We start from the raw sequence: 27433 nt of genomic DNA, 5'->3' as shown, positions 1-27433 counted from the left end.
ATGCAAGGTCTTCCCTGAAAGAGGCGATGTCTGGATGGGAGCATATGTTGTTCTAGAACTTGGATATACCTTTCAGCATTGATGGTGCTTTTCCAGATGTGTAAGCTGCCCATGCAACACGCACTCATGCAACCCCATACCATCAGAGATGCAGGCTTCTGAACTGAGCGCTGATAACAACTTGGGTTGTCCTTGTCCTCTTTAGTCCTGATGACATGGCGTCCCAGTTTTCCAAAAATAACTTCAAATTTTGATTCGTCTGACCACAGAACAGTTTTCCACATTGCCACAGTCAATTTTAAATGAGCCTTGACCCAGAGAAAACGCCTGCACTTCTGGATCATGTTTAGATATGGCTTCTTTTTTGACCTATAGAGTTTTAGCCGGCAACGGCAAATGGCACGGTGGATTGTGTTCACTGACAATGTTATCTGGAAGTATTCCTGAGCCCATGTTGTGATTTCCATTACAGTAGCATTCCTGTATGTGATGCAGTGCCGTCTAAGGGCCCGAAGATCACGGGTATCCAGTATGTTTTTCCGGCCTTGACCCTTACGCACAGAGATTGTTCCAGATTCTCTGAATCTTTGGATGATATTATGCACTGCAGATGATGATAAATTCAAACTCTTTGCAGTTTTTCTCAGAGAAACTCCTTTCTGATATTGCTCAACTATTTTTCACCGCAGCATTGGGGTAATTGGTGATCCTCTGCCCATCTTGACTTCTGAGAAACACTGCCACTCTGAGAGGCTCTTTTTATACCCAATCATGTTGCCAATTGACCTAATAAGTTGCAAATTGGTCCTCCAGCTGTTCCTTATATGTACATTTAACTTTTCCGGCCTCTTATTGCTACTTGTCCCAACTTTTTTGGAATGTGTAGCTCTCATGAAATCCAAAATGAGCCCATATTTGGCATGAGATTTCAAAATGTCTCACTTCCAATATTTGATATGTTATCTATATTCTATTCAATAAAATATAAGTTTATGAGATTTGTAAATGATTACATTCCTTTTTTATTCATAATTTGTACAGTGTCACAACTTTTTTGGAATCGGGTTTGTACATGTTGTCACTTCTTCTTGAGCCTCTTCATTATTGTCCGGCTTCGGTTTGAACATAAAAGACTGACATTTTCAGTGAGCTTGCATGAGGTAATCTGGTTTGAGACTTGGACTTGAGTCCGGTCTTGAGTCCTACAACACTGATATTCACAAAGTAAAATGTGTCAAACATTTTAAACATAGTTAGAGAGAGAGGGAGAGAAAGAAAGAAATAGAGTAAGAGAATGCAGGTCAAGTGTGTTTGTCAAAGAATGTCAGTGTGATTTGCCATGAAAAGCCAGCAAAATTACGCACAGGCAAAATGAAAAATAAAGACAATGATGTGACAAAAGAGAGCAGAGTTTTGAAACATTTATGATACAAGCCCTCATGTTTTGCTTGTATTATAGAGCTTTGAATCTAATCTTTGAATAAACTCCCATTAGCGCAGAATGTTGACAAATGTTGATCTCGAGTGATGTAAAAATCACATGAATTCCGATGTGACTGTTCACACTGCGGTTGCAATACAAAGCATCTGAATTGTATCGGCTTTATATAAGTGGTACAAATCACATTTACATCAACTTTGGACTAGTTTTGATAAGCAATTGAGTGGATTTTGTGGTTAAAAACCTGGCAACCCCGTTTGTATCGTTCTTTTGCACATGTAGGTCTGTTCAGAACCATGATCTGTTCACACTGGAAATATGATATTGGCTACATTTAAAACAACAATGTGAACAGCAATACATAAATTTGTTCTTAATCTTGTTATAATGTTAATGAATTTGGAGCAGCCACCCAAGGTTAGTCATTTGCATAAAACACACCCAAACCATCTCCATATAAGGGCTTTCCATACAACCGTGCCTTTACAGCCTTTCATCACTCTCAGCATGATGTTTTCAGATGCACTCTTGCCTGAAAGCACATCAAGATCCTTGAGCAGTGCCAGTTTTGCATACTTCAGAACCAGTTAATGCACAATAAACAGCTTTTATAGAGTATGTGATTTTTCCTACATTTTTTGGTAAATATAGAATACATTTTATGAATGTTATTGGTGAATTATGATTTGTTTCTGAAAACATTCGTATGCAAATTTTACACACAAATTGTGTACGCACACAGTGAATGAGACACATTAGCTGCATCACAATTCAGAGGCTACATCCTTCAAAGACCACATTCGAAGGCCGATTGTGTCACCGCATATATACATATATTATAACAAAATTATAAACGCCCCCATTTTTCATGAGCTGAACTCAAAGATCTAAGACTTTTTCTATGTACACAAAAGGCCTATTTCTTTAAAATATTGTTCACAAATCCATCTAAATCTGTGTTAGTGAGCACTTCTCCTTTGCCGATATCCAGCAACTTCCCGATCAACTCTATGCGAAGGAGATGTGTTGCACTGCGTGAGGCAAATGGTAGTCACACCCGATACTGACTGGTTTTTGGACAACTTTTTAACTTTTTTGAATATAAAAAGTCCAGTTCAAACGTTACTGCCACTCATCAATGGCAGCTGTCAGAGTTGCTAGACAAGAACAGTCTTCCATAGGCTAGACCATCCCATGTAACAACACTCGGTCCGACCTTCGTGGCCTTCGAAGGCGTGGCCTTTGAAGTCCGAGTCCTTTTGAAGGATGCAGCCTGTGATTTGGAAAGCAGCTATAATGTCATGCTGGGTATGAGTGTAGGCTACTGTAGTTTCAGGCACATCTATTAACTGTTCACAGATTGTCTTGCATATTGCTGTCTAAAATTGGCAATCTTAATCTTTCTTTCTGGCTTTTGATAGTCAACGTGGCTTTCCATTTGATTGTATTTGAATCGGGCAAAATTGGGAGTGATTAATTAAGAGGGGATGGTCTTGACATAGATGTGGGTGAGTCTTGTGTTAAGTCTGAATGAAAAATCCCTTTTTAGAATGCATTTTATTTCATCTAATTTGTATAATTCAATCCATTTATTTTCTTTATAGCAAATATAACTCTATACAATAATATTTCTTATATAATATTTCTTATGTAACTATTTTGACTGCATCTAATAATACTTGGTGCAAACAGTAGTCTTCACCTCTCCATCACCACACACTGAATGCAGCATGCATCCTTCTTGAGGAGCAAATGTTACACAGAAGCATGTTTTCAAACATCCAAACGTTGACAACGTGTTGTAATTTTAATTTAATGTTCATCTTTGTGCTTGTTGGATGAATTTGATTTAGTTCATTATTCATTTTGTTATTATTGGTGTATTTCCAGATGCAGCATTATTTGAAGGAGCTGCCATTTTTGCCACACTCTGCGATATTTTTGATATACTATGCTATCATTGGTTGTTTGATTAGGCTAACCCCAAGTGCCTCAAAAAAATCTGTGGTTGGTAACTTTCCATGTCGTTCAGATGGCTTCTCCCAACAGTGGCATGTCTAATCTGCAAGACTCTGAATGTAAAGCCAAGCCTGTTTGCTTGAAGTGGAGAGTCTGTGGAGAGACTGCTGTCCTAATCTGATCCCAGCTGTCTGTACTTTCCTTCAGATTGGTAGGAAACTTTGCAATGTTGATTTTGCAATGTTATTTCGTCTAACATTTTGTACAGACCTTTCAATGTTGAAGTATTTTAATTTTTTAGAAATTTTTGCATTTAACACTGTATCCACATTTTTAAAACATTATTTCAACACTGAAACACCAACTTATTTCAGCCATATTTCAGTGTTGAAGGTTAGTCCCATGCCTGCTCGTTTGATCGAGGTCTAGTGGACCCTTATTTTTCAGGGCTTCCTTAAGACAGACTAGTTGGCACAACACAATGACTAGCTGATTTTGCAAATCCTTACTAGGGTAGCGACGGAAAATACATCAACCAGGTGACCTCCATTGATAAAATCAATGGCAATGGAGCTTTAGTATGTATTCTGGTATGGTCTCCAGGGAGTTGTCTACTATTTCTGTTCTGCTATGAATTCCAACATTGTCCCAAGAACATCTGCTGTGAAACAATAGTACAGTGATGACTACTTTTTTTCAATAGGGGCCCTCTAGGTCAAACACACAATAAAGAAAGATCTTTAGAAGCAGTGAACTCTATCACACTGGATCACTTTTGGACAAGCCTCTATAAACACAGCTCTGAGATTGAGGCATCATGCATATTTAACAAGTTCAACCTAAGAGGGACAGAGAGTGTGTGAGAGAGCCAGGGGTTGAAGTCATAAAGAGAGGGAGGCATATGCCACAAAAGAGAGGAACATTAGACAGGGAATTGATCGGCTGAGAGGGCAGAATGTACATCCGGCTCACCATCACCCGCTCCTGAAACCTCAGGGGTGCTTTAAAACTGCACCATACACTGCATAATGGCACCCTGCCCTCTTTATGAACCCTTTAGAGGTGAATAGGTGTATTTTAAGACTTTTAAACATAATAGACTTTTAATGACCCCCTTGTGAGGTGTTTTGCTTTTTCCCCCTTGGTTTTTCCATCATATTATGTTGCATTCACTAGATACTACATACATTCTTTGTGGCGAGGACTTTTTAAAAATGTGCACTTCTGTAAAATGCAGATTAAAATCATCAAAAATTTAAACCGAGTTAACAATTTTTTAGTGTTTTATACTTTTTGCATAGTACAAAAAGTATGGAAAAAATATTCCATAATATATTTATACTGTTATAAGGCACAGTGAATACAGCTGTATAAATTTGTAATAAAATAAAGTGTATGTCTGTGATCTGAGATGTTCATAATGTCTCTCATCTGTGATTAAGTGCCATCGGTGTCCATTCAAACCCTCAGCTAGCAGGTACCCACCTGACACACGTACATGTTCCCTAGACACTATTAAAGGGCCTGTAGTGGATTTCACTGCTGCTTGAAATATTTAACCCTTTTTTAGGAAAATTTGATTAAACCAATGAATATTTCAGAGAAACTCCCTAAATAGTGCAGAGAACAACTAAAATATTCAGAGGCATCTAAATTTTTGTCTATTCTTTGAAGTGAGATGTGAACAGTAGAGTATGTGCTGCTGAAGGAGGTGTGGACTGATTTTGTGTGTGTGTGTGTGTGCGTGCAGGTTCAAGGCTCTACTGTTACACAATTGTATCTTAATGCTGTATAAAAATCTACACACCCCTCCCTGTTAAAACAGCTGGTTTCTGTGATGAAAAAAAAAATAATAATAATAATAATAAAGATAAACCAAATCAGAACTTTTGCATGTTTAATGTAAAATGCGTAAGTGTGTGCACACCTTTTTATAACACTGTGGCTGTTTTCAGAATTACCTAATAATCAAGCTCTTGTGAAATTATACACACCTGTCTTGACTTGAAGTGACTCTGACTAACTCCATATAAATATATGGGATCAATAAGGGGAAACAAAGAAAAAGAAAATAAATCAGTGTTCAGGGCTCTGAATAATGAATGTGATTTTTTTTTTTTAACAGTTTTTGCTTTAGTCATAGTTTTTGTCTTTTGATGAAAACAGTTCAGTATTTTTTCCATTCATTAATTTTACTCAGTTCTACTCTTAATAAAATGACATCTAATGTTTATTCACTGTTCAGTGTCAGCTCATATTGAATATTACTGGATTATTTGAAGTAATCATGTTCTTTCTAGATATCTCTTCTTTATTGTCATGTAAACATACCCTTAAAGAACATGTTAGCATGTGTACCAAATTAATTAACTTATATCTTTGCAATGCTTTGACTAATCAAAATTCTTTTGATAACTTTTTGTCTCTCAGTATTGTTTTATAGTTTTACAAGAACAGCAGTAATCAAACAACAAACAACAAAACAGCAGCCAGATGACATTACAAATGACATAAGTGCCTAAATAAAGTACAAAGGAGGAAGATAAATCACACAAAAATCATAGTATAAAAAATGTGTTATCTCTATTCTACTATCATGTAAATGTTGTAGGAAGGGACCCCAGGACAATTTATTAAGAGACTTTGCTTCATTAAACTAGTTCACCAAAAAATGAAAATTCTGTCATTCCACACCCGTAAGACCTTTGTTCATCTTTGGAACACAAATTAAGATATTTTTGATGAAATCTGAGAGCTATATGACTCGTCCATAGACCGTAATATAATCACCACTTTCAAGGTCTAGAAAGGTACTAAAGACATTGTTAAAACAGTTGACGTGACTATATAGGCGAGAATACTTTTTGTGCTCAAAAACAAAAATAACGACTTTATTTAACAATATCTTCTGTTCTGTGTCATTCTCATAAGTTGTTTTCATCCAGTACTTCCAGGTTCTACGTCAGAATGTGGCCTCAATATTGGCCCATACAGAGCCAGCATTTGGACATAAACACTGAAGCCTTCACTGTGCTTACTGCGACAACTGCATAAGGATAATGGCAGGGAAGAGAAGAGATTATTGAATAAAGTCATTAATTTTGTTTTGTTTTTGCACACAAAAAGTATTCTCATCGCTCTATAAAATTAAGGTTGAACGACTGCAGTCACGTCAACAGTTTTAACGATGTCTTTAGTCATATACCTCTAGTATTTCATCAAAAATATCTTAATTTGTGTTCCGAAAGTCTTTGGGGTGTGGAACGACATGAGCGTGAGTAATTAATTACAGAAATTTCATTTTTGTGTGAACTAACCCTTTAAAACAGATACCATCTCAACAAGCCAATCCAGAAAACATGGGGGAGCAGTGGCTTTCCAATCCCTAAATATAATTCTCTTGGCCACAACCATGCCCAACGTTAATACCAGCTGCAAATAATAAGGCAAAGTGGAAAATGTGTCAGAATAGCCAAAGATGGCCAGATCCATTTCAGGAGGAATCATATGCCGCAGAATACGAAGAAAAAATATCTTGCCAATAATTCTGGAGTCTCGGGCAGAACCAAAAAGAATGAGATAAAGTTCCTTCTGCAGCCTGACATTGATCACAAATTGGAGACACAGCTAGGCAGATCTAGTGGAGTTTGGCTTTAAAATAGTGTAATCTGTATAAACTGAATTAATTGGAGACTTGCATTGATGGAAGAGCTATATTCTCTGCAAGATTTTGGAGCAGAGGTTGACAGATAAATTGATGCCAGCCTCCTTTTCCAAGACTACCTTGAGATAATTAAAAGATGTATTTAACTGTGAAGAGAACAGGGAAACAAATTGTGAAACCATACCTAGAATATGGCGCATGCCACACTAGATTATAGAAGCTCTACCTGCTGAATCCTATAGTCAGAAAAAGCCTGCTGAACATAATGTCGAATCTGCAAGTAATGATGAAAACGAGAGTGAAAAAGACCAAATCTACTAACAAGGTGATTAATAGATGAAAAGTGACCATCTGTGTACAACTCGTTAAATGTAGAAAGACCATTGTTATTCCACATTTGGAAGGTTTTATCATTCAAAGTGGGTATAAAATTATGTGAGAATGTAGAGAGCGCTGTGTGATGATAAATGTTTGTCGACAGCACCAGTGTATCATGCTTGTCAAGTTTGTACATGTCAAAGACCTAGGAGAATTTTTATTTTATTTTTTCAAACAATTCGAAATGTCAGAAAAATGTTGGACATGGTGGAAATTAAACTTGCATTCTGTTAGATTAAAATAAAATACACAAAGGACCTTATTATAGCGCCACCTAGTGTACAACACATGTGCGTACGCATGCCTGAGATTATGCCACCCACCAAGTTTGAGGTCTCTGTGAAGTTTGGTCTCTGATGCCCTGACACTTTTAGGGCAGAAAAATAGAAATATAAAAATCCTAAAAAAGCAATAAATTTCCAGCACTTCATGCTTGGACCCCTAATTATTGTCATGTGCAGTCTTTGTTATCATTGATGGAATTAAAAAACTCTTTAATATTTGTCAGTAGTTTTCAATGAGATGGTTTTGAATAACATGAGGGTGAGTAAACAATGACATAATTTGTATGTTTGAACTATCCCTTTAAGGGGGTCATTCAGGTGTTTTAGGTAAGTGTGAGACCCCTGTGAGAGGAGATGAAACTGTCGCCTCAGTTATCTCTGCCTGAGGCTAAAGATTGGCTCTGTAAAGCACATAGCTCATGCTGTGAGTGGGTGTGTATTTGGGATGTGTGTGTGTGCGTGTGTTTCGAATCGTATCCTAATCTCAGCTGGATTACATTCACCGTGGGGGTGTATAGGACGGTAGGCTGGCATGCTGTACCGTGGAGAGGTCTAGAGATTACTCGCATGGCAGGGGTTTGAATCCTCGCTGTGTGTGCATATATGCGTTTTCACACCCAGGTACTTTTTGGAATTTTTGTGCATTTTTCCAGTCATCTCAGCTGTATGCTCTATTTATCATCTGAATGACTGATCAGCACCCAGCTGCTCTTCTTCCATTATCAAACATGGAGTTGGCAGTATCATCTACATATTGTATGATATTCATGGTTATCTATAAGCACCCCATCGTTGAAGATATTGTGTTGACAATATTTCTATGCCTTTTTGTAATGCATTCCTCTGCAGACCTCTAAAACTGTTCTTCAAAAGTAAAGGGGGGAATGTTATCTGATCGGATCCCACACATTTTATTTTACCACAGATCAGTCTGCAATGTTCCTTTCTTTGTACAGAATTATGTTCACTGCTTTTTGAAAGATTTTTGACTAGTACAGTTTAGTTACTATACTACAGGACATTGCTACTACTTTATTTCAAGAGCCAGATCTGTCTGTCTGTCGGTCAGTCGGTCGTAATGGTTGCTGGAAATTCAGCTTTACCATCACAGGAACTAATTACATTTTGAAATACTGTATAGTTTGTTTTATATAATAAATACCTTTGTTTTGGAACCTTTTGAATCTTTATCATCATCATCTGGGCTACACCGTAACAATTAGGCTATCAGGTCAGACTACAAAGTTCATGTTGCTTTACTAAAGCCAACTTTACTTTAATACTCTTTGACTCTAGTCAAATTACATTATGCATCCTGGTTTGTAATATTTTCAAGTTGCATATGTACATTTTCAATGCAGTAAAGTTCTCTACTGCAGTAGAACAGTCTCTTCAAGCCTAATTCTCTTTTGGGAATTATCAACTAGTTTTAATAATGTTGCACAGTTAAATGTTACCTATTGCATTATGGTTTATTCTAGCAGTGTTCTCCCACATATATTGTAACTGTGCTTATTTCAGTCATTGGAATATGTGGCTGAGGGTGGCGATAGACAGGAAATGTACAGTTGTATAGCATCATGCTGTTTTACCATTAATTTATTTAGGTGCCTCGCAGTTTCACATTTTTTGAGCACAACAGCACTACAACTGCAACACATTGGTTTAACAATCAAAGTTGGGAGAGTTTATTTATTTATTTATTTACAAATCAGTGTGGTGTTATGATCATAAGCTGATGTTTTGCTGTATCAACTGCTGAGGCTCTAGAGCAGGGCTATTCAACTGGCACCTGGGGGCCAAATCCGGCCCGCCAATCATCTTCATCCGGCCCGAGGGCACCCCAACCTCCCTCCTCCTCTTTTCCTGGTGGTGCGGCTAAATTTGGTTAGATACGTGGACGCAGTGGCACCTGCAGCTGTACAGCTGTATACGCACTGTTCATACGATGCACACTCCTCCGACTGACCTGAGAAACATTTTCCGTGCTAATATTTCAGCGGTTATTATGTTTGTCCCGTATTTCTCTATCGACTGAACCAGCTATACCAATCATTCATGAATGAATCATTCTTTTGGCTCGATTCTTTCTTTTCCGTGAATTGGCCAAATGCGCTTGCATAGCGATCTGAAACGATTTAGATTAGTTCTGACCGCTCTGTCACTGAATCATCTGAATTTGTTTCTCGTCAGTAACAACAAATACAAAACAAATAGCGCTGTTTTCATGTGTTAACTTTCACTAGTTTACTTTGAACTACGCAGTAAGGACCAGTGGATAACGGAATGGAAGCTTAAAGAAGCTGCGTTTATTCCCGGCCCCGGATACCATTATTAAACAGCGTTGCGATATCAAGTGAGAAGCATTTCAATTCGACACACACCTCTTGGTTACAAACTAAAAATCAATCACTTGATGATTAAACTAGTTTTAAATTGGATGAAACAGCCTCAACATTCCCAACAAGCCTGATGAGGAAAACAGGAGAAACATTGTGCCATGAATGAAGTTAGAAACCAAAATCACCACCCTTACAAACATTTGCCATGAATGAATGTAGTAATTTACCATGGTTTGTGGAAATGTGGAATATTTAAATTGAATACTATGTTATAGCCATTTGTATTGCAATACATTTATTAGGTGTAGGGGAATATATATTTCTTTGTGAAGGTCTGTATAGTTTTTACCTGTGTTTAGGCGTTGTTTATATTTTGCTTATCACATGTCTACAGGTTTAGCTGTAGCATGAATACACAATATCTTTTTGGATAAAATATTATCAAATAGACAATGTTAGACCCTAAACTCTGCTAGTTCATGTTTGGGAAAATACTGCAGCTGAATTATGGCCAGAAAAGCTTTGAATATGGACCACAGTCTACTAATTGATGACCACTAAGTGTTTTTTGAACTCACTGAAGTGCTTTGTTGTATCAGATACTGCCATCTAAATCATTCTAAGGGTCATACAGTAATTTTGTTGATCAAGCCTGCCATGCAGCCTTCCTAAGATGGCAATCATTTTCAATTTATATTCATTGGGTAACCCTACAAAGAGTGTGCAGAATCTTCCACACGTTAGATCAGTTTTTATCTGTAGAAACGCCAGAAGTGACATGGGTTGAGCAGTGATGGGTATTGATAAAGATTTTCCAATTTGATTCAGATTCTCAAGCTTTTGAGTTGATTCTGATTCAATTTCGGTATATTTCAGTTAAGATGTCTTGCTTAGATATGAAAGAAATTCCCTCTCTGCTGTAAGTTCTAAAGGGCGGTGTTTCAGATCGATTCAAACCAGCAACCAATCTTTTCTAAACTATCCATTAAAAGCTCATAGTCATTTGTTTCAGGAGTCAAGCTACATTGGTCACACTGTATGCTTTTGATAAAAAAAAGACTCATTTAAAGGGTTAGTTCACCCAAAAATGAAAATGAATTTCATTAATGACTCACCCTCATGTCGTTCCAAACCCATAAGACCTCCATTCATCTTCGTAACACAGATTAAGATATTTTAGATTTAGTCCGAGAACTTTCTGTCCCTCCATTGAAAATGTAGGTACGGTATACTGTCCATGTCCAGAAAGGTAATCATGAAAGGAGTCCATGTGACATCAGTGGGTTAGTTAGAAGTTTTTGAAGAATTGAAAATACATTTTGGTCCAAAAATAACAAAAACTATGACTTTATTCAGCATTGTATTCTCTTCCGGGTCTGTTGTCAATCCGGGTTCACGACTCCGCAGTTACGCGGAATAAGTGGAATAAGTGGCTGAGGGTGGCGATAGACAGGAAATGTACAGTTGTGTAGCATCATGCTGTTTTACCATTAATTTATTTAGGTGCCTCACATTTTCACATTTTTTGAGCACAACAGCACTACAACTATGGATAAATGCGACACATCGGTTTAAGAATCAAAGTTGGGAGAGTTTATTTATTTATTTATTTATTTACAAATCCGTGTGGTGTTATGATCATAAGCTGATGTTTTGCTGTATCAACTGCTGAGGCTCTAGAGCACGGCTATTCAACCGCAGACGTAAGACGTAAGACGCTGCTGACGTGTTATCCGGTGTGCCCGAACTTCGTTTACAGTCTGAGGAAGACACACACTGTATTCAAGCTATTCTACATTGTTTGTATTTTGGTATTGCTATATTTTTTTAAATGGTGCGTAAGTGTGCATGTCGCGGATGTCCTTATCGCCAAAAACAATGATGTAAAAGTGCATTACCAACGCCGACAGATGAAAGGATTCAATGGAATCAATTCAATGGAAAGGGTTCCGGAAGAGAATACAATGCTGAATAAAGTGGTAGTTTTTGTTATTTTTGGACCAAAATGTATTTTCGATGCTTCAAAAACTTCTAACTAACCCACTGATGTCACATGGACTACTTTGATGATGTATTTATTACCTTTCTGGACATGGACAGTGTACCGTACATACATTTTCAATGGAGGGTAGGGCTGTAACGATATGCGATATGAAACCGAAATCGCGATACGCAGGTCCACGAACCTGTATCGCGATATGAGAAGGCAGAATCGCGACACACCCCTTCCAACTCCCAGAGTTATCCTTCCTATCCAGATCCAATGCTACCACATTTTTAAATTACTATAAGTATTAGGGGTGTAACGATTTATCGTAGATGGTGTGTCTCAATCAGCTCTCTAGTTCAGTAAGTGTTTCGGGCACACATTGAATCTTGCAAGCAGGTTTAAACGTTTCTCATGTCAGTCTCTTGCATGGTCGCGTGAGAAAAGTCGTGGCTTTCTTTCACCGCAGTGCACAGCAACAGCTGTGCTCACAGAAAAGCAAAAGACGCTTGCGATGCTTTGCTTTAAGAAGTTCTGTGGGGCCGTTCCCATATTGCGTCTTTTCCGCGTGCAAGTCAGTTATTATTTTCAAATGTAGCCGCGCAGCAGGCGCGCTCCTAATGGGATCGACGCGCATTCTCAACTTCTCAGAATGCCGCAAGCGCACCGCAGGTCGTGTGACAACAATCAACCGATCAGCTATGGCCTTTCCGTAACAAAACATCAAAAGCTCAGCCGAACAGCTGATCATAGCTGTACATGGTGTTTTTTATATCTTATCTCCATCAATATATCTCGTAGTAAAACTAATGCAAGGTCTAGAAATCATTTATCCTTTGCAGAAACATCCTGATCCTCTTGGAGAGCTCAGTTCATGGTTGCATAGCAACGACCGACGCCACGGGAGCGCAAGCGCTTTGGAAAGAAGGAGAAGCGGTGCTGCCGCGCCTTCCACGAATTTTTAGACGCGATATGTGAACGGCCCCTATTCATAATTCTAAGTTCATGTTAAGTTTAACATTTTTTTTCAGTGACAGACAGCCCTATTCAACTGTTAATTTGAATACAGAAGGTTTTTATTAAAAATTTTTATTTATTTATTTTATTGAAATGTGATCTTGTATGTACAACAAGGAAAATTATTTAAATTTGTTAATGTTTTTTTAATAAATCTTGTTTGAATTTCAGTTTCATTTTGTTCAAAATATCGCGATACGTATCGTATCGTGAACTCCGTAATGGAGGGACAGAAAGCTCTCGGACTAAATCTAAAATATCTTAAACTGTGTTCTGAAGATGAATTGAGGTCTTATGGGTTTGGAACGACATGAGGGTGAGTCATTAATGAAAATTTTCTTGTCTCTATACCAAGACATTACTAATGGAAATTAAAGTGTAAATGAAGCAGTCAGTCAAAATAACATTATTTAGTAAATGGATTTCCACTCTAATAAATAAATATATATATATATATATATATATATATAACCAGCATGATAAATGTAATAATTTAAAAGAAAAAAATATGTTTTGTTGTAGCTACAACCTGTGGGGAAAAAGGCAGTCTCAGACCCACAGTTTGAAAACAATGGTGTCTGTGACTTCACACACTACCTTGTAACCAATCATGTCAATGTTCCAGCAGGGCAGACTTTAGCATATCATCAACACAAACTAGCAGGGGAGTCTCGAGAGAAGCCAGGTTATCCTGGTATATTTTTCTGTTGATATGAAATATCGCGTATATTTAGCAATATAGCGGGTGTATGATGTATATTACTATAATATGATGAACTGTATGCATTTCTCCTCTGTTGTCTGAGTTGTTTAAGCGTTTGATACTGACTGTTAGAAGGCAGCTGTCTGACATGGTAAACGGGAACATGGTTTGTGTAACATTAGCAACACATTATTAGCTGTTTGATGACATAGTTAAGCAAAAGGCTAATCACGTTAATTACCATTATGAGTCTGATGTTGTAAAAAGCGATACCATTGTGCAGCTTTTACCTCAGTAAGTTGACTGAGTGGATCTCTGAGATGGCATGAGCGAGTGGAGGTGGGGCTAATTTGCATATTCATTGATCCGCTTATACTAAATGAGTGTAGTAGAGTTACATTCAAGCTATTTTAAGGCATGAAGAATTTTTTTCACAGGAACTTTTTTTTTTATATATGTCATTTTGGTGATCAAATATGAGTTTTAAGGGATAAAATTATTGACTACAGGACACTTTAAAAAAAATCCTATTCATGTTAGTTCACAGTGCATTAATGTTAACATATGCAACATTTGATCTTAAAAATGTATTAGTAAATGATTAACATTAATTAAAGGTTAATAAATGCTGTAGAAGTATTGTTTATTGGTAGTTCATGGTAACTATATAGCTAGTTAACAAATAAAAACTTAGTGTAAAGTGTAACCATTTATATCTCTTAAAGATGGCATGAAATGAAAATTCACCTGTTTTGTGAATACATGTTCTAGATCTTATTATAATTATTAATTCAGGTCTATGTTTAACTTTTTAAAGAAATTTTAAAAACCTTGTTATGTTTAATCAAAATGGCATAATTAGATTTTCCAGTAAAAACGACAGATCCGTTTCATTACGACTTTAATTACATTTGCACGCTCAGGCGTGTGTCCAAGACACTGTGGCACTGATATATTTGCTACACGAAATACAATATAATAAATAAAAATGCAAAATAGCTAGATCTAAGTTCATTTAAAACCATTTTTAAGCATTTAAGCATTCTGTATATTCTGCTGCTTCGAAACTGTATTTTGAAAAGTGCTATACAAATAAATTTGACTTGACTTGACAAAACAGCCTGCAACTCACATGCTTCCTCTCTGCTGAAAAGTGATGTTGGAAACATTGATACAGAGATCCTTCTATCCGTCTAACTTGCTATCCCACTATAATATGAACAGAGTAAAAGATCGATCCATTCGTAGTGTTAGGCCGAGTGAGTAAAGGCAGGAAGATCCTGCTCTACTCTGCTCTTTGACTCAAGACATGCAAGCCAGGTGATGTAATAAAAGTCCCGGAATGTTTTTCAACATCAGTGTTTGGGGATGAAAAGAGATGCGTGACCTCTCTAAATGAATAACAAATCACTAAAAACCCAGAACATCAGAGCCTCTGGGGAGCCCTGAGAGTGAGTACTGAGAGCGAGACGAGTCAGAGAGAAAGAGAGAGGGATTGTGAATGTCTAATTGAAATGCAGAAATGGAAAAATGGAGAGATAGATAAAGTGCCATATGGATAAACAAATACAGAGATAGAGGGTTGTTAGAGTGAAATGCCTGTCAGGGTTTTTCCTATCCTGTGAGTCCCAGTGTTTGCTGTGATACCGTAAGCCCCGGTTGAATAGCCTGAATTAGCAGCTGCTATGTGTGTCTGAAAGAATAGCTGTGAGTCAGCCCCTTTCCTGCAAGACTAGCATTTCATCCCCCTTTACATGCCTCTCTGTCTGTTTCTCCATTCTCGCTGACCTCCCACCTTTTCTTTTCACATGACTGTTGGTGCCGCCCAACTGATGGAAGAATAAAAGGTTCTTGAAGGGGTTTCTGGTAAAGAAAGTGCCCTATGCATCACAGAGTTGAGCAGAAATCTCTTTACAGTCCTTAAATGCCTGTGATCACAGAGAAAAAGCTCTGAAGGACACCAATTAACTGCCCTTACTGGACTGTTGAGGAAGTGGACTAACAACAGAGGATTTCAGTCTATCTGAGCATGAGCAATATTTCTAGTGGAGGTTGTGTTTAAATCTTGCTCGAAATGACAACATTTTTAAAATACATTAGTTGTAAAAATACAGAAGTTGTACATAGGTCCCAAAAGTAACAATTTTGGACATGTAGGCCATATTGAAAAATGTTATAATGTTGTCTGCAAACAAATTATACTAGTTTTTTATTGCCATTTTTGCAATTACTTTTTAACCAACTGGGTTGCACACTTTGCTTTGTAACTAGTTAGTTTGTAATTATTTTTTTTAGGGTTCATGTTTCAAATGTCTTAAACTTATATTCATATATAATAGATAATCATTAAATATATTAAAGGGTTAGTTCACCCAAAATAAATAATGTCATTTATTACTCACCCTCATGTTGTTCTACACCCCTAAGACCTTTGTTTATCTTCGGAACACAAATTAAGATATTTTGATTTAAATCCGATGGCTCAGTGAGGCCTCTATAGTAATGCTATTGTAACTCTCAAGATCCATAAAGGTACTAAAAACATATTTAAAACAGTTCATTTGAGTTCAGTGGTTGTACCTTAATATTATAAAGTGACAAGAATACTTTTTGCATGCCAAAAAAAAAACAAAATAGCGACTTTTCAAGAATATAGTGATGGGCCGATTTCAAAACACTGCTTCGGAGCTTTTCGAATCGGATCAGTGATTCAGAGCGCCAAAGTCATGTGAATTTAGCAGTTTAGCCGTTTGATAGGAGATCCAAATCACTGATACAATTTGTAAAGCTCCGAAGCAGTGTTTTGAAATTGGCCCATCAATATATTGTTGAAAAGTCGTTATTTTGTTTTTTTGGCACACAAAATGTATTCTCGTCACTTTTTAATACTAAGGTAGAACCACTGAACTCACATGAACTGATTTAAATGTGTTTTTAGTATCTTTCTGGATCTTTAGTTTTACAGTGGCATTGCCGTCTATAGAGGCCTCACTGAGCCATCGGATTTAATCAAAATATCTCAATTTGTGTTCCGAACCTGAAAGAAGGTCTTACGGGTGTAGAACAACATGGGGGTGAGTAATGTAATGACATTGTTTTAATTTTTGGGTAAACTAACCCTTTAATAGTACATATGCAATATTATATGCAATATAATAATATAATAAATAATCTGGAATTACATCTAAAATTAATTATCGGTGATAAATAAATACTAATACAATCATAATTTTATATTTTTTGCTATGAAACCTGCCATGATTTATAATTCCTCTAAGACATTTTGCTTAAATATATTCTAACTCTATATTTGATATTTTATTTTTTGTAATTCATACTTTTTTTGTGTTATTTAATTGTACATTTTGTACATTTTATACCAGTAATGATGGCTTATTTGCAATATATTTGTATAAGAGGCTGGATGAAATATATAGCTGTACATGCACCTCTGACAGCTGTCTTTGGGAAAAGGTTCCATGCCAAAAAAATCTACCTTATTTCTTGTCAACTTCAACAGTCTTTGTTCTTACTGTGAGAGACAGAAAAAGAGGGAAGTTTTAAAAACTATTTTATAGATTTCAAAGCCATATGCTGTACAGAAAGTTCTAAACTCTTGACCAGAAAGGAATAACTTTTATTAACTCTTAAACGGTCATTCAGACACTTCTTGGAGTAATGCTTCTGTGAGAGTAGGTAAATACTTGACCTATTTCTGATTCATTTGTTGCAAGAATGTTTCAGCTGAAAGAGGAAGGTAGAGGAAGAGAGAAATAAGGCAGGAAGCAGAGATCTGTGAACCTCAGTGGATTTCCTTACAAACATCCAGCTCCACATGCAGGAGGGCGTTCATACTGTCCTCCGTGGGCAGACAGATGGATGTAGAGGATAAAAAGAATTTGAAGATTCAGAGTGATTCATGCACTTTTCATTTCAGCCCTTTATTTCATCTGAGTCCTTACTTAACTTCTTTATAACCCCTCCACTTCCTCACAGCTCCTCCCTCACTTTCTTCCAGCTCTTCTCTCTCTTCCTCAAAAACTTTCTCCCACAACTCTCACCCACTTCAGCTCTGCCTTCACTTCCTCAGAAATCCTCCCTCTCTTCCTCAGGTCTCTGCCTTCATTTGTTCAAAACTCTTTCCTCATAGTTCTTCCCTCACTTCCTCAAAGCACATCCTTTTCCTTGTGCACAACTCTTCGTCACTTTGTTACAGTTCTGTCCACACTTTCCTTATGGTCAATTCCGCAATTTATCATGACTCTTCCTTTTATTCTTCACACTTCTGTCCTTACTTCCTCATAACTATTTCCTCACTCCATCACAACCCTCCCATTTATCTCTTCCCACAGTTCACTGTTATATTGAACCACTTCCTTACAACTTTCCCCCCTACTTCCACACAGCCCTACTATCATATAATGCTTCTGTGAGAAAGCCTTATGGCAAGGCAGAAGGACACAGGATTTCCAACCAGAAAAAGTTTTATTTTATCCAAAAAAAAAAATGAAAAATACAAAAATAAATCAATTTAACAAATAACTAAGGTCAGAAAAAAAAACTTTAACTCCATCCATAGGATTAACAAAAGAGAACTGAACAAAACAAAACTGACCCTGTAACTGAGACAAAACCAGGTATTTAAGACAAACGGTGAGCTCACTTAAACAAGACAGGGGAAACATACAAATCAACATTTTATAAATCAACAAATAAATTCACAATTCGTTAATCGAAGTAAATATAATACCAAATGAAACCAAAATAATAAAAAAACAAAGAATATTAAAAGCAAACACAAGAAGAAAAATCAAAACCAAATTTCATTCCCGTCACCCCCCCCCCCCCCATGACGTAGCTTCTAATTGGTATCAGCAAGCGGCACCCTCAGGCCGTAAATCTGTACTGCTGAGCGCGCATCAGCCTTTTGCCAGTCAAGACCGCTGCAACGGATGGACGCACACCCCGCCGTCATGCATCCAAATGCCATCCCGGGAACTTAAACTCAAAGAAACAAGTATGAGAATAGCACAACGCAAGCCAGTAAGTGTGCACTCCAAACTAACGAACGAAGTACTAAAGTAAATAAAGCATTACAAATATGATCAAATCAAATCTGTGTAGCGTCCTCATTACATGTAACAAACCCTGAATCTATATTATAAACTTAAAGAGTAAATACAAAACAAAGAAAAAAAACTTGAATGTGTTAATAAATGTATACAGATGTGTGAGGGAAATATGCGTCATGAATGAAGTGAATGCGTACTGTGTTGTGAATGTATATTGCGGAGTTACCCTTCTCAATGTGTGGCCGAAAATTCAGCCATCACAGCTTCCCTCTCCAGAAATCTGTCCCAATTCTTCCACTATCCTTCCTTTACTGCATCGTAACGCTTCACACATTTCGCCTTCCTTTTAGCTCTTGCCACAGTTCCTTGCAGTCTTCCACCACTTCCTCACAACTCTTACCTAATTTCTCCATAGCTCCTTCCTCAACTTTTTTTCTCTTACCTTCAAAATTCTTTCCTTAATTCCTCACACCTTTTCTCCCACAATTCTCCCCCACTTCCTTCACTTGCTCACAACTTCTTCCTCATTTCCTTATCTCTCTGGGTTTGCAACTCATCCCTCGTTCCCTTACAGATTTTCTTCCACTTCCTCATGCTTACCCAATGTTTTCATAGCTTCTCCATCACTTACTCTTAACCTTGTTTTCTCTTCCTCATGGTTCTTCTGTAACTTCTTCATAGCTCTTCACTTTCTTCTTTATACATCTTCCCCAACTTCCTCAAAACGTTTCCTTGTGCTTCTGCACAAATCTTCCTGAATTTGTAACAACCCTTTCTTTTCTTCCCCACAACTCTGCCCTCACTTTCTATTAGCTCTTCCCTTATTTCCTTTACCATGGACATTCCCTCAATCCATCATGACTCTTCCTTCTATTTTTCACACATCTGCATTTACTTTGTCATAACTCTTCCCTCTATTCATGTAGCCATTCCCAACTTCCTCACAACTCTTTTCCCACTTCCTCACAGTTATTTCCTCTGATTTCCATAACACTTCCTCACAGCAAGGGCTCTTCCAAACATCTCTTTCGCACATCTTCACAATTATTTTCCTTACTTCCTCACAGTTCTTCTGCCACCTCCTCACAACTCTTCCCCATTTCCTCACAGTTCTTTCACCACTGCCTTAGGCCTCTTTCCCCAGCTCACAGCTCTTCACTCACACTTATTTGTTAACATTTACTTACTGTACACCTGAGTCCTTGAAATCTCAACAAAGAGACAACTTTCTTTATATGAGAGAGATGTTCTTAACTAAACTTAACTTAATCAAAAAAAAAAAAAAAAAAAAAAAAGATCCATAGAAGACAGTGATGTTCAATAGACATTCACATGCATCTTCGGTGACTCTTCAGTGAATAATTCAGAGGTCAGTCATTGTTAACAGCATCAGTTCCTCTGCAAGGACGAGTCCTTGGGCTGGAGTTTGTCTGCTGAATGAAACAATCTGATATCTAATACCCATGAGTGTCTGTGTGGTCTAGCAGTTTGTATTGTTTTGCTGATGCTGGTGATGGGTATCTTTTTGACCTCCTATCTCTTTAAAGGCAATAACTCATCCCAAGTTCTGTGATGAGACAAACAAATAGGTACATGGTCTTGAATTATTTCCTGACATATGGTCATCTGAGGTTTCCTTAACAACAAATAGTTACTCTATTTCTGCAGATGTCTACTTTGTCTATCCTTTTGAAATTTGTCAAATTTGAATTATTTTTAATCATAGAGTTTTTTGTGACAAAAGCCTTAAACAGTTTTGATTTTAGAGTTTTGTAGTTACTGCTCCCAGAGAATGGAAATTAGATAATGTTATGGGAATGTTGTAGTAATGTTCTCCAGACATCGTCAGTTGATTTCTGTTATATTTCTGACTGTGCACTGCACTCCTCTGTGGTTTTTGTTCTCCTGGTGTGTAGTTTTCTTCTACACATCATGTGTGTTTACTAGCTGATCAGTGCTATTTTAGACCCTCACTATCAGCACCTAAAGCAACATTATCAAGTTATATCTAGCATATTTCTGTATTTGGTCAAAAAACATTTTGAGAGAGAGAGAGAGAGAGAGAGAAATACTGCCCAGTCTTGTCACTGAGGCATCTATTCTTTGTTCTAGAGTCCAGCTAAGTGGCTTTTGACCCAGATTTGAGAATGTGCTTCTTCAAATGTGCACCAAAAGCTTGACAATTCATCTGATATGAATAGGGAAAGAAACCATTGCCAAATTAAGAGTTATGCTCAATCTCTCTCTGAAGAGTTCTTCTTACAAACAATGTTTCCTATTTCACTCTTGATTTATAACAGCACTGGGAAAGGGTTGTTGCCTCAGTCTCAGTGTGAATATGGCATTGTTAGCACAAATGTCTGACAGCACTCTTTATGCCTTTTAGTTCCTCAAAGGTGCTAGTTTCTTTCTTTTTTTTTTTTTTTTAATGCGTGTGTGTGTTTAGGTTTCAATTCAACTCCCTCCTTTCCAGTATAGAAAGGACATGTTTAATTCCACAGTTAGGATTTGCATTGAAGAATCAGATGACTTTTATCATACTGACTGTTTCATTTTTCTCCTCCCTCTGTATAGACTAAAATTTCATTTTCTCTGACTGCTTCCCATAATTCCCTGGATGTCTTAATCCCTGTTTGGAGGACTAGTTGTCCCTGAGGAGGTTAGGTACATTCGAGATGTTCTTGACATGATTTTAATCCCATCCAAATCGAACATGTCTGTGTTTATCCTTGCATAACCTGCTGTTTTTGGATATTTTAAGGGCCCTCAGGGAATTCTAATCCCATCAGGAAAATAATGTCTGTGAATGCAGTATATTATTTTTCTACAAAGCCTTATTTTGATCATCTTTCAATGCTTAAAGCTAAATTTCTTGTCACACTTGCTGGTGTGTCTTCATTGTGGGTTTAGACCTTTTGCCAAGTTTCTTAGTAAAATTGGTGGTTCAAGTATTGCTGGCATCTCATGCAATATAAAAATGAAAATTAAATAAGTTTGATTATGGACTGCTCAGAATGGCCCCTGTAGTAGCATCTAATTAATTAATTCACTCCCTCAATTATATGAATAACATTTTTTTTTTTTTTTCATATATGAACTTCCATAATGCCCACATCCTGACACTTCAGTTTAGTAAAAATTAACCAATCCTCAACTTTCTGAACTACAATTCAAATTAATTTTATCAATGTTCATGTGTTTTGTGTCATTATCTCTGTAGTGGCAATAAAATGTCTATGAATGGAATTAAGTAACACTGGCTTTATATCTGTCTATATATCAGTTAGAGATTAATTCATGGCTTGTATTTCTCTAAAATCTAGGAAAAAAAAAAAAAAAAAAAAAAGACGGTTGTATTGAAACATTTTACTGCAATATCGAAATGCTTTTTTTAAACCCTCCCTGTCTAATCTATGTATACTTTCCCTGTGTAATCTATAGATATACATCCCAAACCAATGTGAAAAACAGCTAAATATATTTTCCATTCATTCCTTCTGTTTGCATGTCTCAGGGTTCTGTGGAATTTGAAGAGAGTTCATGCCCCGGCCCAGCAAACTCACAGCAGCCTGGAACTCGACACAGTTTCGTTCAGGAGCACTTCCAAGCTCAGTACAGGTCAGACACACCCTTTAGTCTTTAATTTAAGATAAAGTCCACCCTTTATCTGTCTGCCTAAGCTTTGAAATCTACTGGGACACTTGTGTGGTATTAGGCGTCCTTGACTGTGTACTGTATACAGTGTGTTATGTTATGTTATCATCATACTGTAGTAGCATGTAACAACCTGCATGCAATTATACATACAGAAAGACCATTGTATGCTGATAATTAGATAGAAGGGTTGCACAATTTGGCCAAAAATCATACTGTGAATATTTTTTCACATATTGTTGTCAACTGTAACATGATAAACATTTACATTAACATATCATATTGCTGTTGTTTAGAACAAAACCCCTAAAATCAAATGTTACATTAAATAGGGTGTTTGAAAAGTATTAATAATCAATAATCACAATTTCCCAAATATATAGTGTTTAAATAATAACTTTTAGTGGAAAAAATATTAATGAATTTCCCCTTGCACTAATAGATTTGATAAAATGTGTCATGCAAACAAATCAGATCTGCAAAATCACCATACACATACAGTCGGAAGTCCACACAGCTCTCATTCAAATCTCTTTAGGAAAATAATGACTTCTGCTGTTGTTTATTGGAGATAGTAAAAAGGTGCTTCAAGCTGTTGAAGCGAAGCAGACGCCGATGTACACACAATGTTAAAATGCTGCAGACCAGATTCATTTGCAAGTAGTTGCAAATTTAAGCTTTGTCCCATGTTCTCTGAATGTCCCTATTGAGAACCACTGATGTAGACTTATATAAACTCAGAAAACACACTCAAATGCTTCAAATCAAAGTATCACAGCAAACAATCACAGTTTTTATCTAAAAATGTCTTTTATTGACCAATGAGGGGACAGTTTGCTCACATGTGAGTAGGGATGGGTATCATTTTAATGGTATTACTACTTCAAATTACTTAAGGTTTTAATTTTATTACTCCTCTTACTGATACTGCTTATTAATCCAATAAAGTTATTTGTACCTGTTTGTTTGGTTATTTTAAGAAAACTACGAACAGAATTAACATTATTCTCTGAAATGTAAAATAATTATAAAAAGAAAGAAAAGAAAATGTGTAATGTTGTTTCACCCAAATCATTTAATGAATTTTAAATCACGTGCCGTGTGAACTACACAACTGTTACCATTAGCAGGGAAGAGGAGAGGCGAGAATCTTTTTGCAAGCAGTTTGTTAACAAAACCAAAAAAAAAAAGACATACGAACAAGAAACCATAAATCCAAACAATGAGATTAATCCAGTAGGAAATGTAACGGCTTTACAACAAAGATGTAAAGAAAATGACTGACAATCAAGGACTAACACACAGGGGTATATACACAGGCTAACAAGAGGTTAAAGGGTTTGTTCACCCAAAAATGAAAATTCTGTCATTAAAGGTGCAATATGTAATATTTTCTGTCCACTGGAGCGATTGCGCAACACAAGCCTCGCAAGCAGCGGAACTTTTATGACACAATCGCCGGCGCCGCTTCTGCTTTTCTGGTCATGAGTATGAGGTAATGCAGCTCTGTTTATCATATTAAATACATTTGAGTGTGTTGAAAATGTACTCCCTTGCGTTCGCTGCAGTAAGCTAGATCAATTTTAGAATATCATATTAAATGCTGGATGGCTTGTGTTGATAAATGGCATGCAATTAATTTTAAAACGTATTGTATGATGGAGAAAAATCTGTATTACTGTTACTAAAAATAAAGCTGCATCTGATGCTATGTTAGCTACTTCACAAAGTAGTGTTTTTCTCTGAGGCATGGTAAAGCATGGTACTCGCAAAAAATCAAGAAAATTAGATTTAAACAATAAGATTAAACGTGTTGAGCTATAGAACAACAATTAGTTTTTTGTGTATAAATGTAACCAAACAGTTATTCCCTTGTCTATTAAAACATGTAAATATTAAAGTGTCTTTGGTGTTTCCATGGTTTCTACAAAATAAAACCGGATTACCCGGAGGGTAACGGGGTATGACGCAATTGACAGGCGACTCCTCACACGTCCCGGAGCCTTGGTTAAAATTGCAATTTTCTCACGATTTACAAATAGCTGGAAACATTTGGGATATTGTAAGTAATCAAGTGAACAAAATATATAACACAGGCCTAGTGGTTTTTGGATATTTTACTGCAACATTCTTACATATTGCACCTTTAATTACTCAACCTCATGTCTTTCCAAACCTGTAAGACATTTGTCCCTCCATAGATAGCTATGCAACTGAAACTTTGACGCTTCAGAAAGTTCATAAAGAGATCATACAACTATAAGACTTGACCGTTTTATATGATGAACAGATTTAATTTGGGCTTTTATTCACATATAAACATTGATCAGTGAACCTAAACAAAAGCTCAACCAAACCTGCTTTACTTGTGAGAACAAACCTCTTCCGGAACTTCAAATGTGCTGTGTAACACGAGAATGAACCTCACTGATTCTCGCATGTCAAGCAAACATGATTCCGTTTCCATTTACCATAACTGATGTGTGAGTTGATGAAGGATTATATGTGAAATATAAGCCTAAATTCAATCTGTTCAGTGTATAAAGCGTATCTCTTCAGAAGACCGCTCAATACATATGGATTAGTTTTACAATCTCTTTATGGACTTTTTTATGGAGTTTCATTTGCGTAGCTCTCTATATATTTCACCAAAAAGATCTTCATTTGTGTTCTGAAGATTATGGGTTTGGATGGAATGACATGAGGGTGAGTAATTAATGACAGAATTTTCATTTTTGGGTGAATCATCCCTTTAACATGGCACAGATGGGACTGATTCATTATTATGTTAACTAACAAGGGTAACTAAGGAAACAAAAGCAAACAGGAACTAAACATAGGAAGTAAAAACATGGAAATGAAAAGGAAATGTATTTTCTTAATTTCTCCAGTACTGAAAGCAGAAACGATAATGGCATCCCTACATTTGAGCTCATGGTCTTTTCTCTTATTTATTTATGGCAAATTTTGGTGTTTTGCCTTGTGAAAATGCAGAATTCACTGAGTTTTTGTTGTAGGTTACAAACAGATCAGAGTGGCATCCCTTCAATTTGATCAACACAGCTCATGCAAACTAATTAACTTGCAGTCAATTGCAGTTTAGTTAATTGCATTAGGTCACACAATTTTTTATTTTAAGTTCAATATATTAGTTGCATACTAATTAGTAATATTTTTAGCCTATAATTCTTGCAGATTCCTTAAATATTCGTGTTCATGGTTTATTCAGATATCCATAAATGAAGAAAATGACTGGTTATCATCTGTACCGCAGTTTGGCTGAGAGTTTGACTCCCCTCATACAAATGGGCTCATCCGGCACATGTTGTGTGAGCTCTCCAGAAAACAGCAGGCTTCATGCTATTCACTGTCTCTCTCAGGCTGCAGGGCTGTTGAAACATCTGCGCCGGAACTTTCTGCAGAGTGAAAATGATCAAGTAATCCTTAGTAAATCACACAGTCTGCTATAGAAAATATTACGAGAGCATTATTTTCACCTATTTTTGGTGTTACAAAGACCTTCTCGCCAACGGCATTTCTGCTTCTGCAGATGTGAGCAATATGTAAATGCTGAATATTACGTTTTCAACTGAGCAAAAGTTAGTTGAGTAGGTTTAATTAGTTTTTTTTTCTTCAATGCTACACGTTCTAAAGCATCAAAGCTCTTCATAAATATCCCAATTTGCCCAGCTTCATGCCCACTCACATTTAGACTCCCAGAACTCCTCGCCAAGTAGAAAGGCAGGTAGAAATAGACTCAGCAATTTTCATCAATCGAGAAAAAAGCTTCCGCTTCTCAGTGAGTTCTTGATTTCATGGATTCATTTTGTAATTCCATTAGCTGTGTTGGCTGTTCTAACTTCAGAGAGTAGAATGACTAACATTTCAGATTGCACCCAGCTTGTTTATTCATATCTTTGCCACGCAAACACTGCTGTGATATCTGCTTTCAGCATTTGTTAATATAATTAAGGTCAATCTGTCTGTCAATCTGCCATTGCCTGTGGTGGTTTATCTATGATAAGATATGAAATGTAGGTAGACAAAACACTTCAGCAGCGTATATGATGTGGTCATTAAAATCTGGATTCATTGTTTATTTGCAGCTGTGAGCATTTCTTGTGCTCCATAGGTGTTGGAAAAAAATAAAACTCAAAACACTGAATATCCTCAAGGACTTTGATTATAAAGATGCTTTACAGTGCGGAAGTTTCGGACTACTGTAGTTGCAGTTTTCTGTGTCTACTTAATGGTGGTTTGTGCTGCAGTAATAACAATATTCGCTTGCCAAGTTAGAGCTGTAGTAATGTTGGGCAGTGTATTGAATATTCACAAAATATTTGTGATTATTTTTGCTGCTGATGTACAGTTAAGCAGCATCATGATTATTGTTATGATTTTAATGTGTCACTAAATTGCCGTTTACACAACACAATTTTCAACTAAAAACTGAAAACTTTTTTATGCGTTTTGCCCATTAATTTACATGACAGCAGTATTTTGGCTACCTGAAAATGCAAGTTTTTAAAATTGGATTTCAGTTTAAGTTTTTGAAAACGATACCATTATCATCTCCATGTTAACAACAAAAACACACATTTGTGAAAACGGTGACGTCATGCACATTACGTGTCTATAGGTGCGTAGTGTTTCTTTGCAAAGTGACATCGCCAACTACTGGCCTGGCATGCATAACACAGCGTTTTTAGTCTTAGTTTTTGTGGATCCTTGTGAACGGAGATTGTTTTGACAATGTTGTCATCTATATGTGAAAAAAGCAAAAGGGAAAAACTTTAGTTTTTAGTACATCATTGTTGTGCAAACATGCCCTAAGTTTCATAAAGACTGCATCATTAAATGATCATTAGTTTTATGATTCCTCTTGTCTTGCAGCTCATGAATATGAAGTTTTATTAGTGCTTAAACCTCAGT

General features: G+C 36.7%; 1 protein-coding gene across 1 annotated transcript in view; it reads left to right on the top strand.

Annotated features, from left to right (window-relative positions):
* usp43a (ubiquitin specific peptidase 43a) overlaps positions 1–27433 on the top strand; it is a 111932-nt gene that overhangs the window by 13250 nt on the left and 71249 nt on the right. Inside the window, exon 3 of the mRNA XM_067374086.1 lies at positions 22362–22465. Coding sequence (XP_067230187.1) covers positions 22362–22465 — 104 coding nt within the window. The remainder of the gene's footprint in view (positions 1–22361; positions 22466–27433) is intronic.

This window comes from Chanodichthys erythropterus, chromosome 21 (assembly GCF_024489055.1).
Source record: "Chanodichthys erythropterus isolate Z2021 chromosome 21, ASM2448905v1, whole genome shotgun sequence".
NCBI lineage: Eukaryota > Metazoa > Chordata > Actinopteri > Cypriniformes > Xenocyprididae > Chanodichthys > Chanodichthys erythropterus.
The sequence above is the reverse complement of the archived record's forward strand: the minus strand, read 5'-3'. Positions and strand labels throughout refer to the sequence as shown.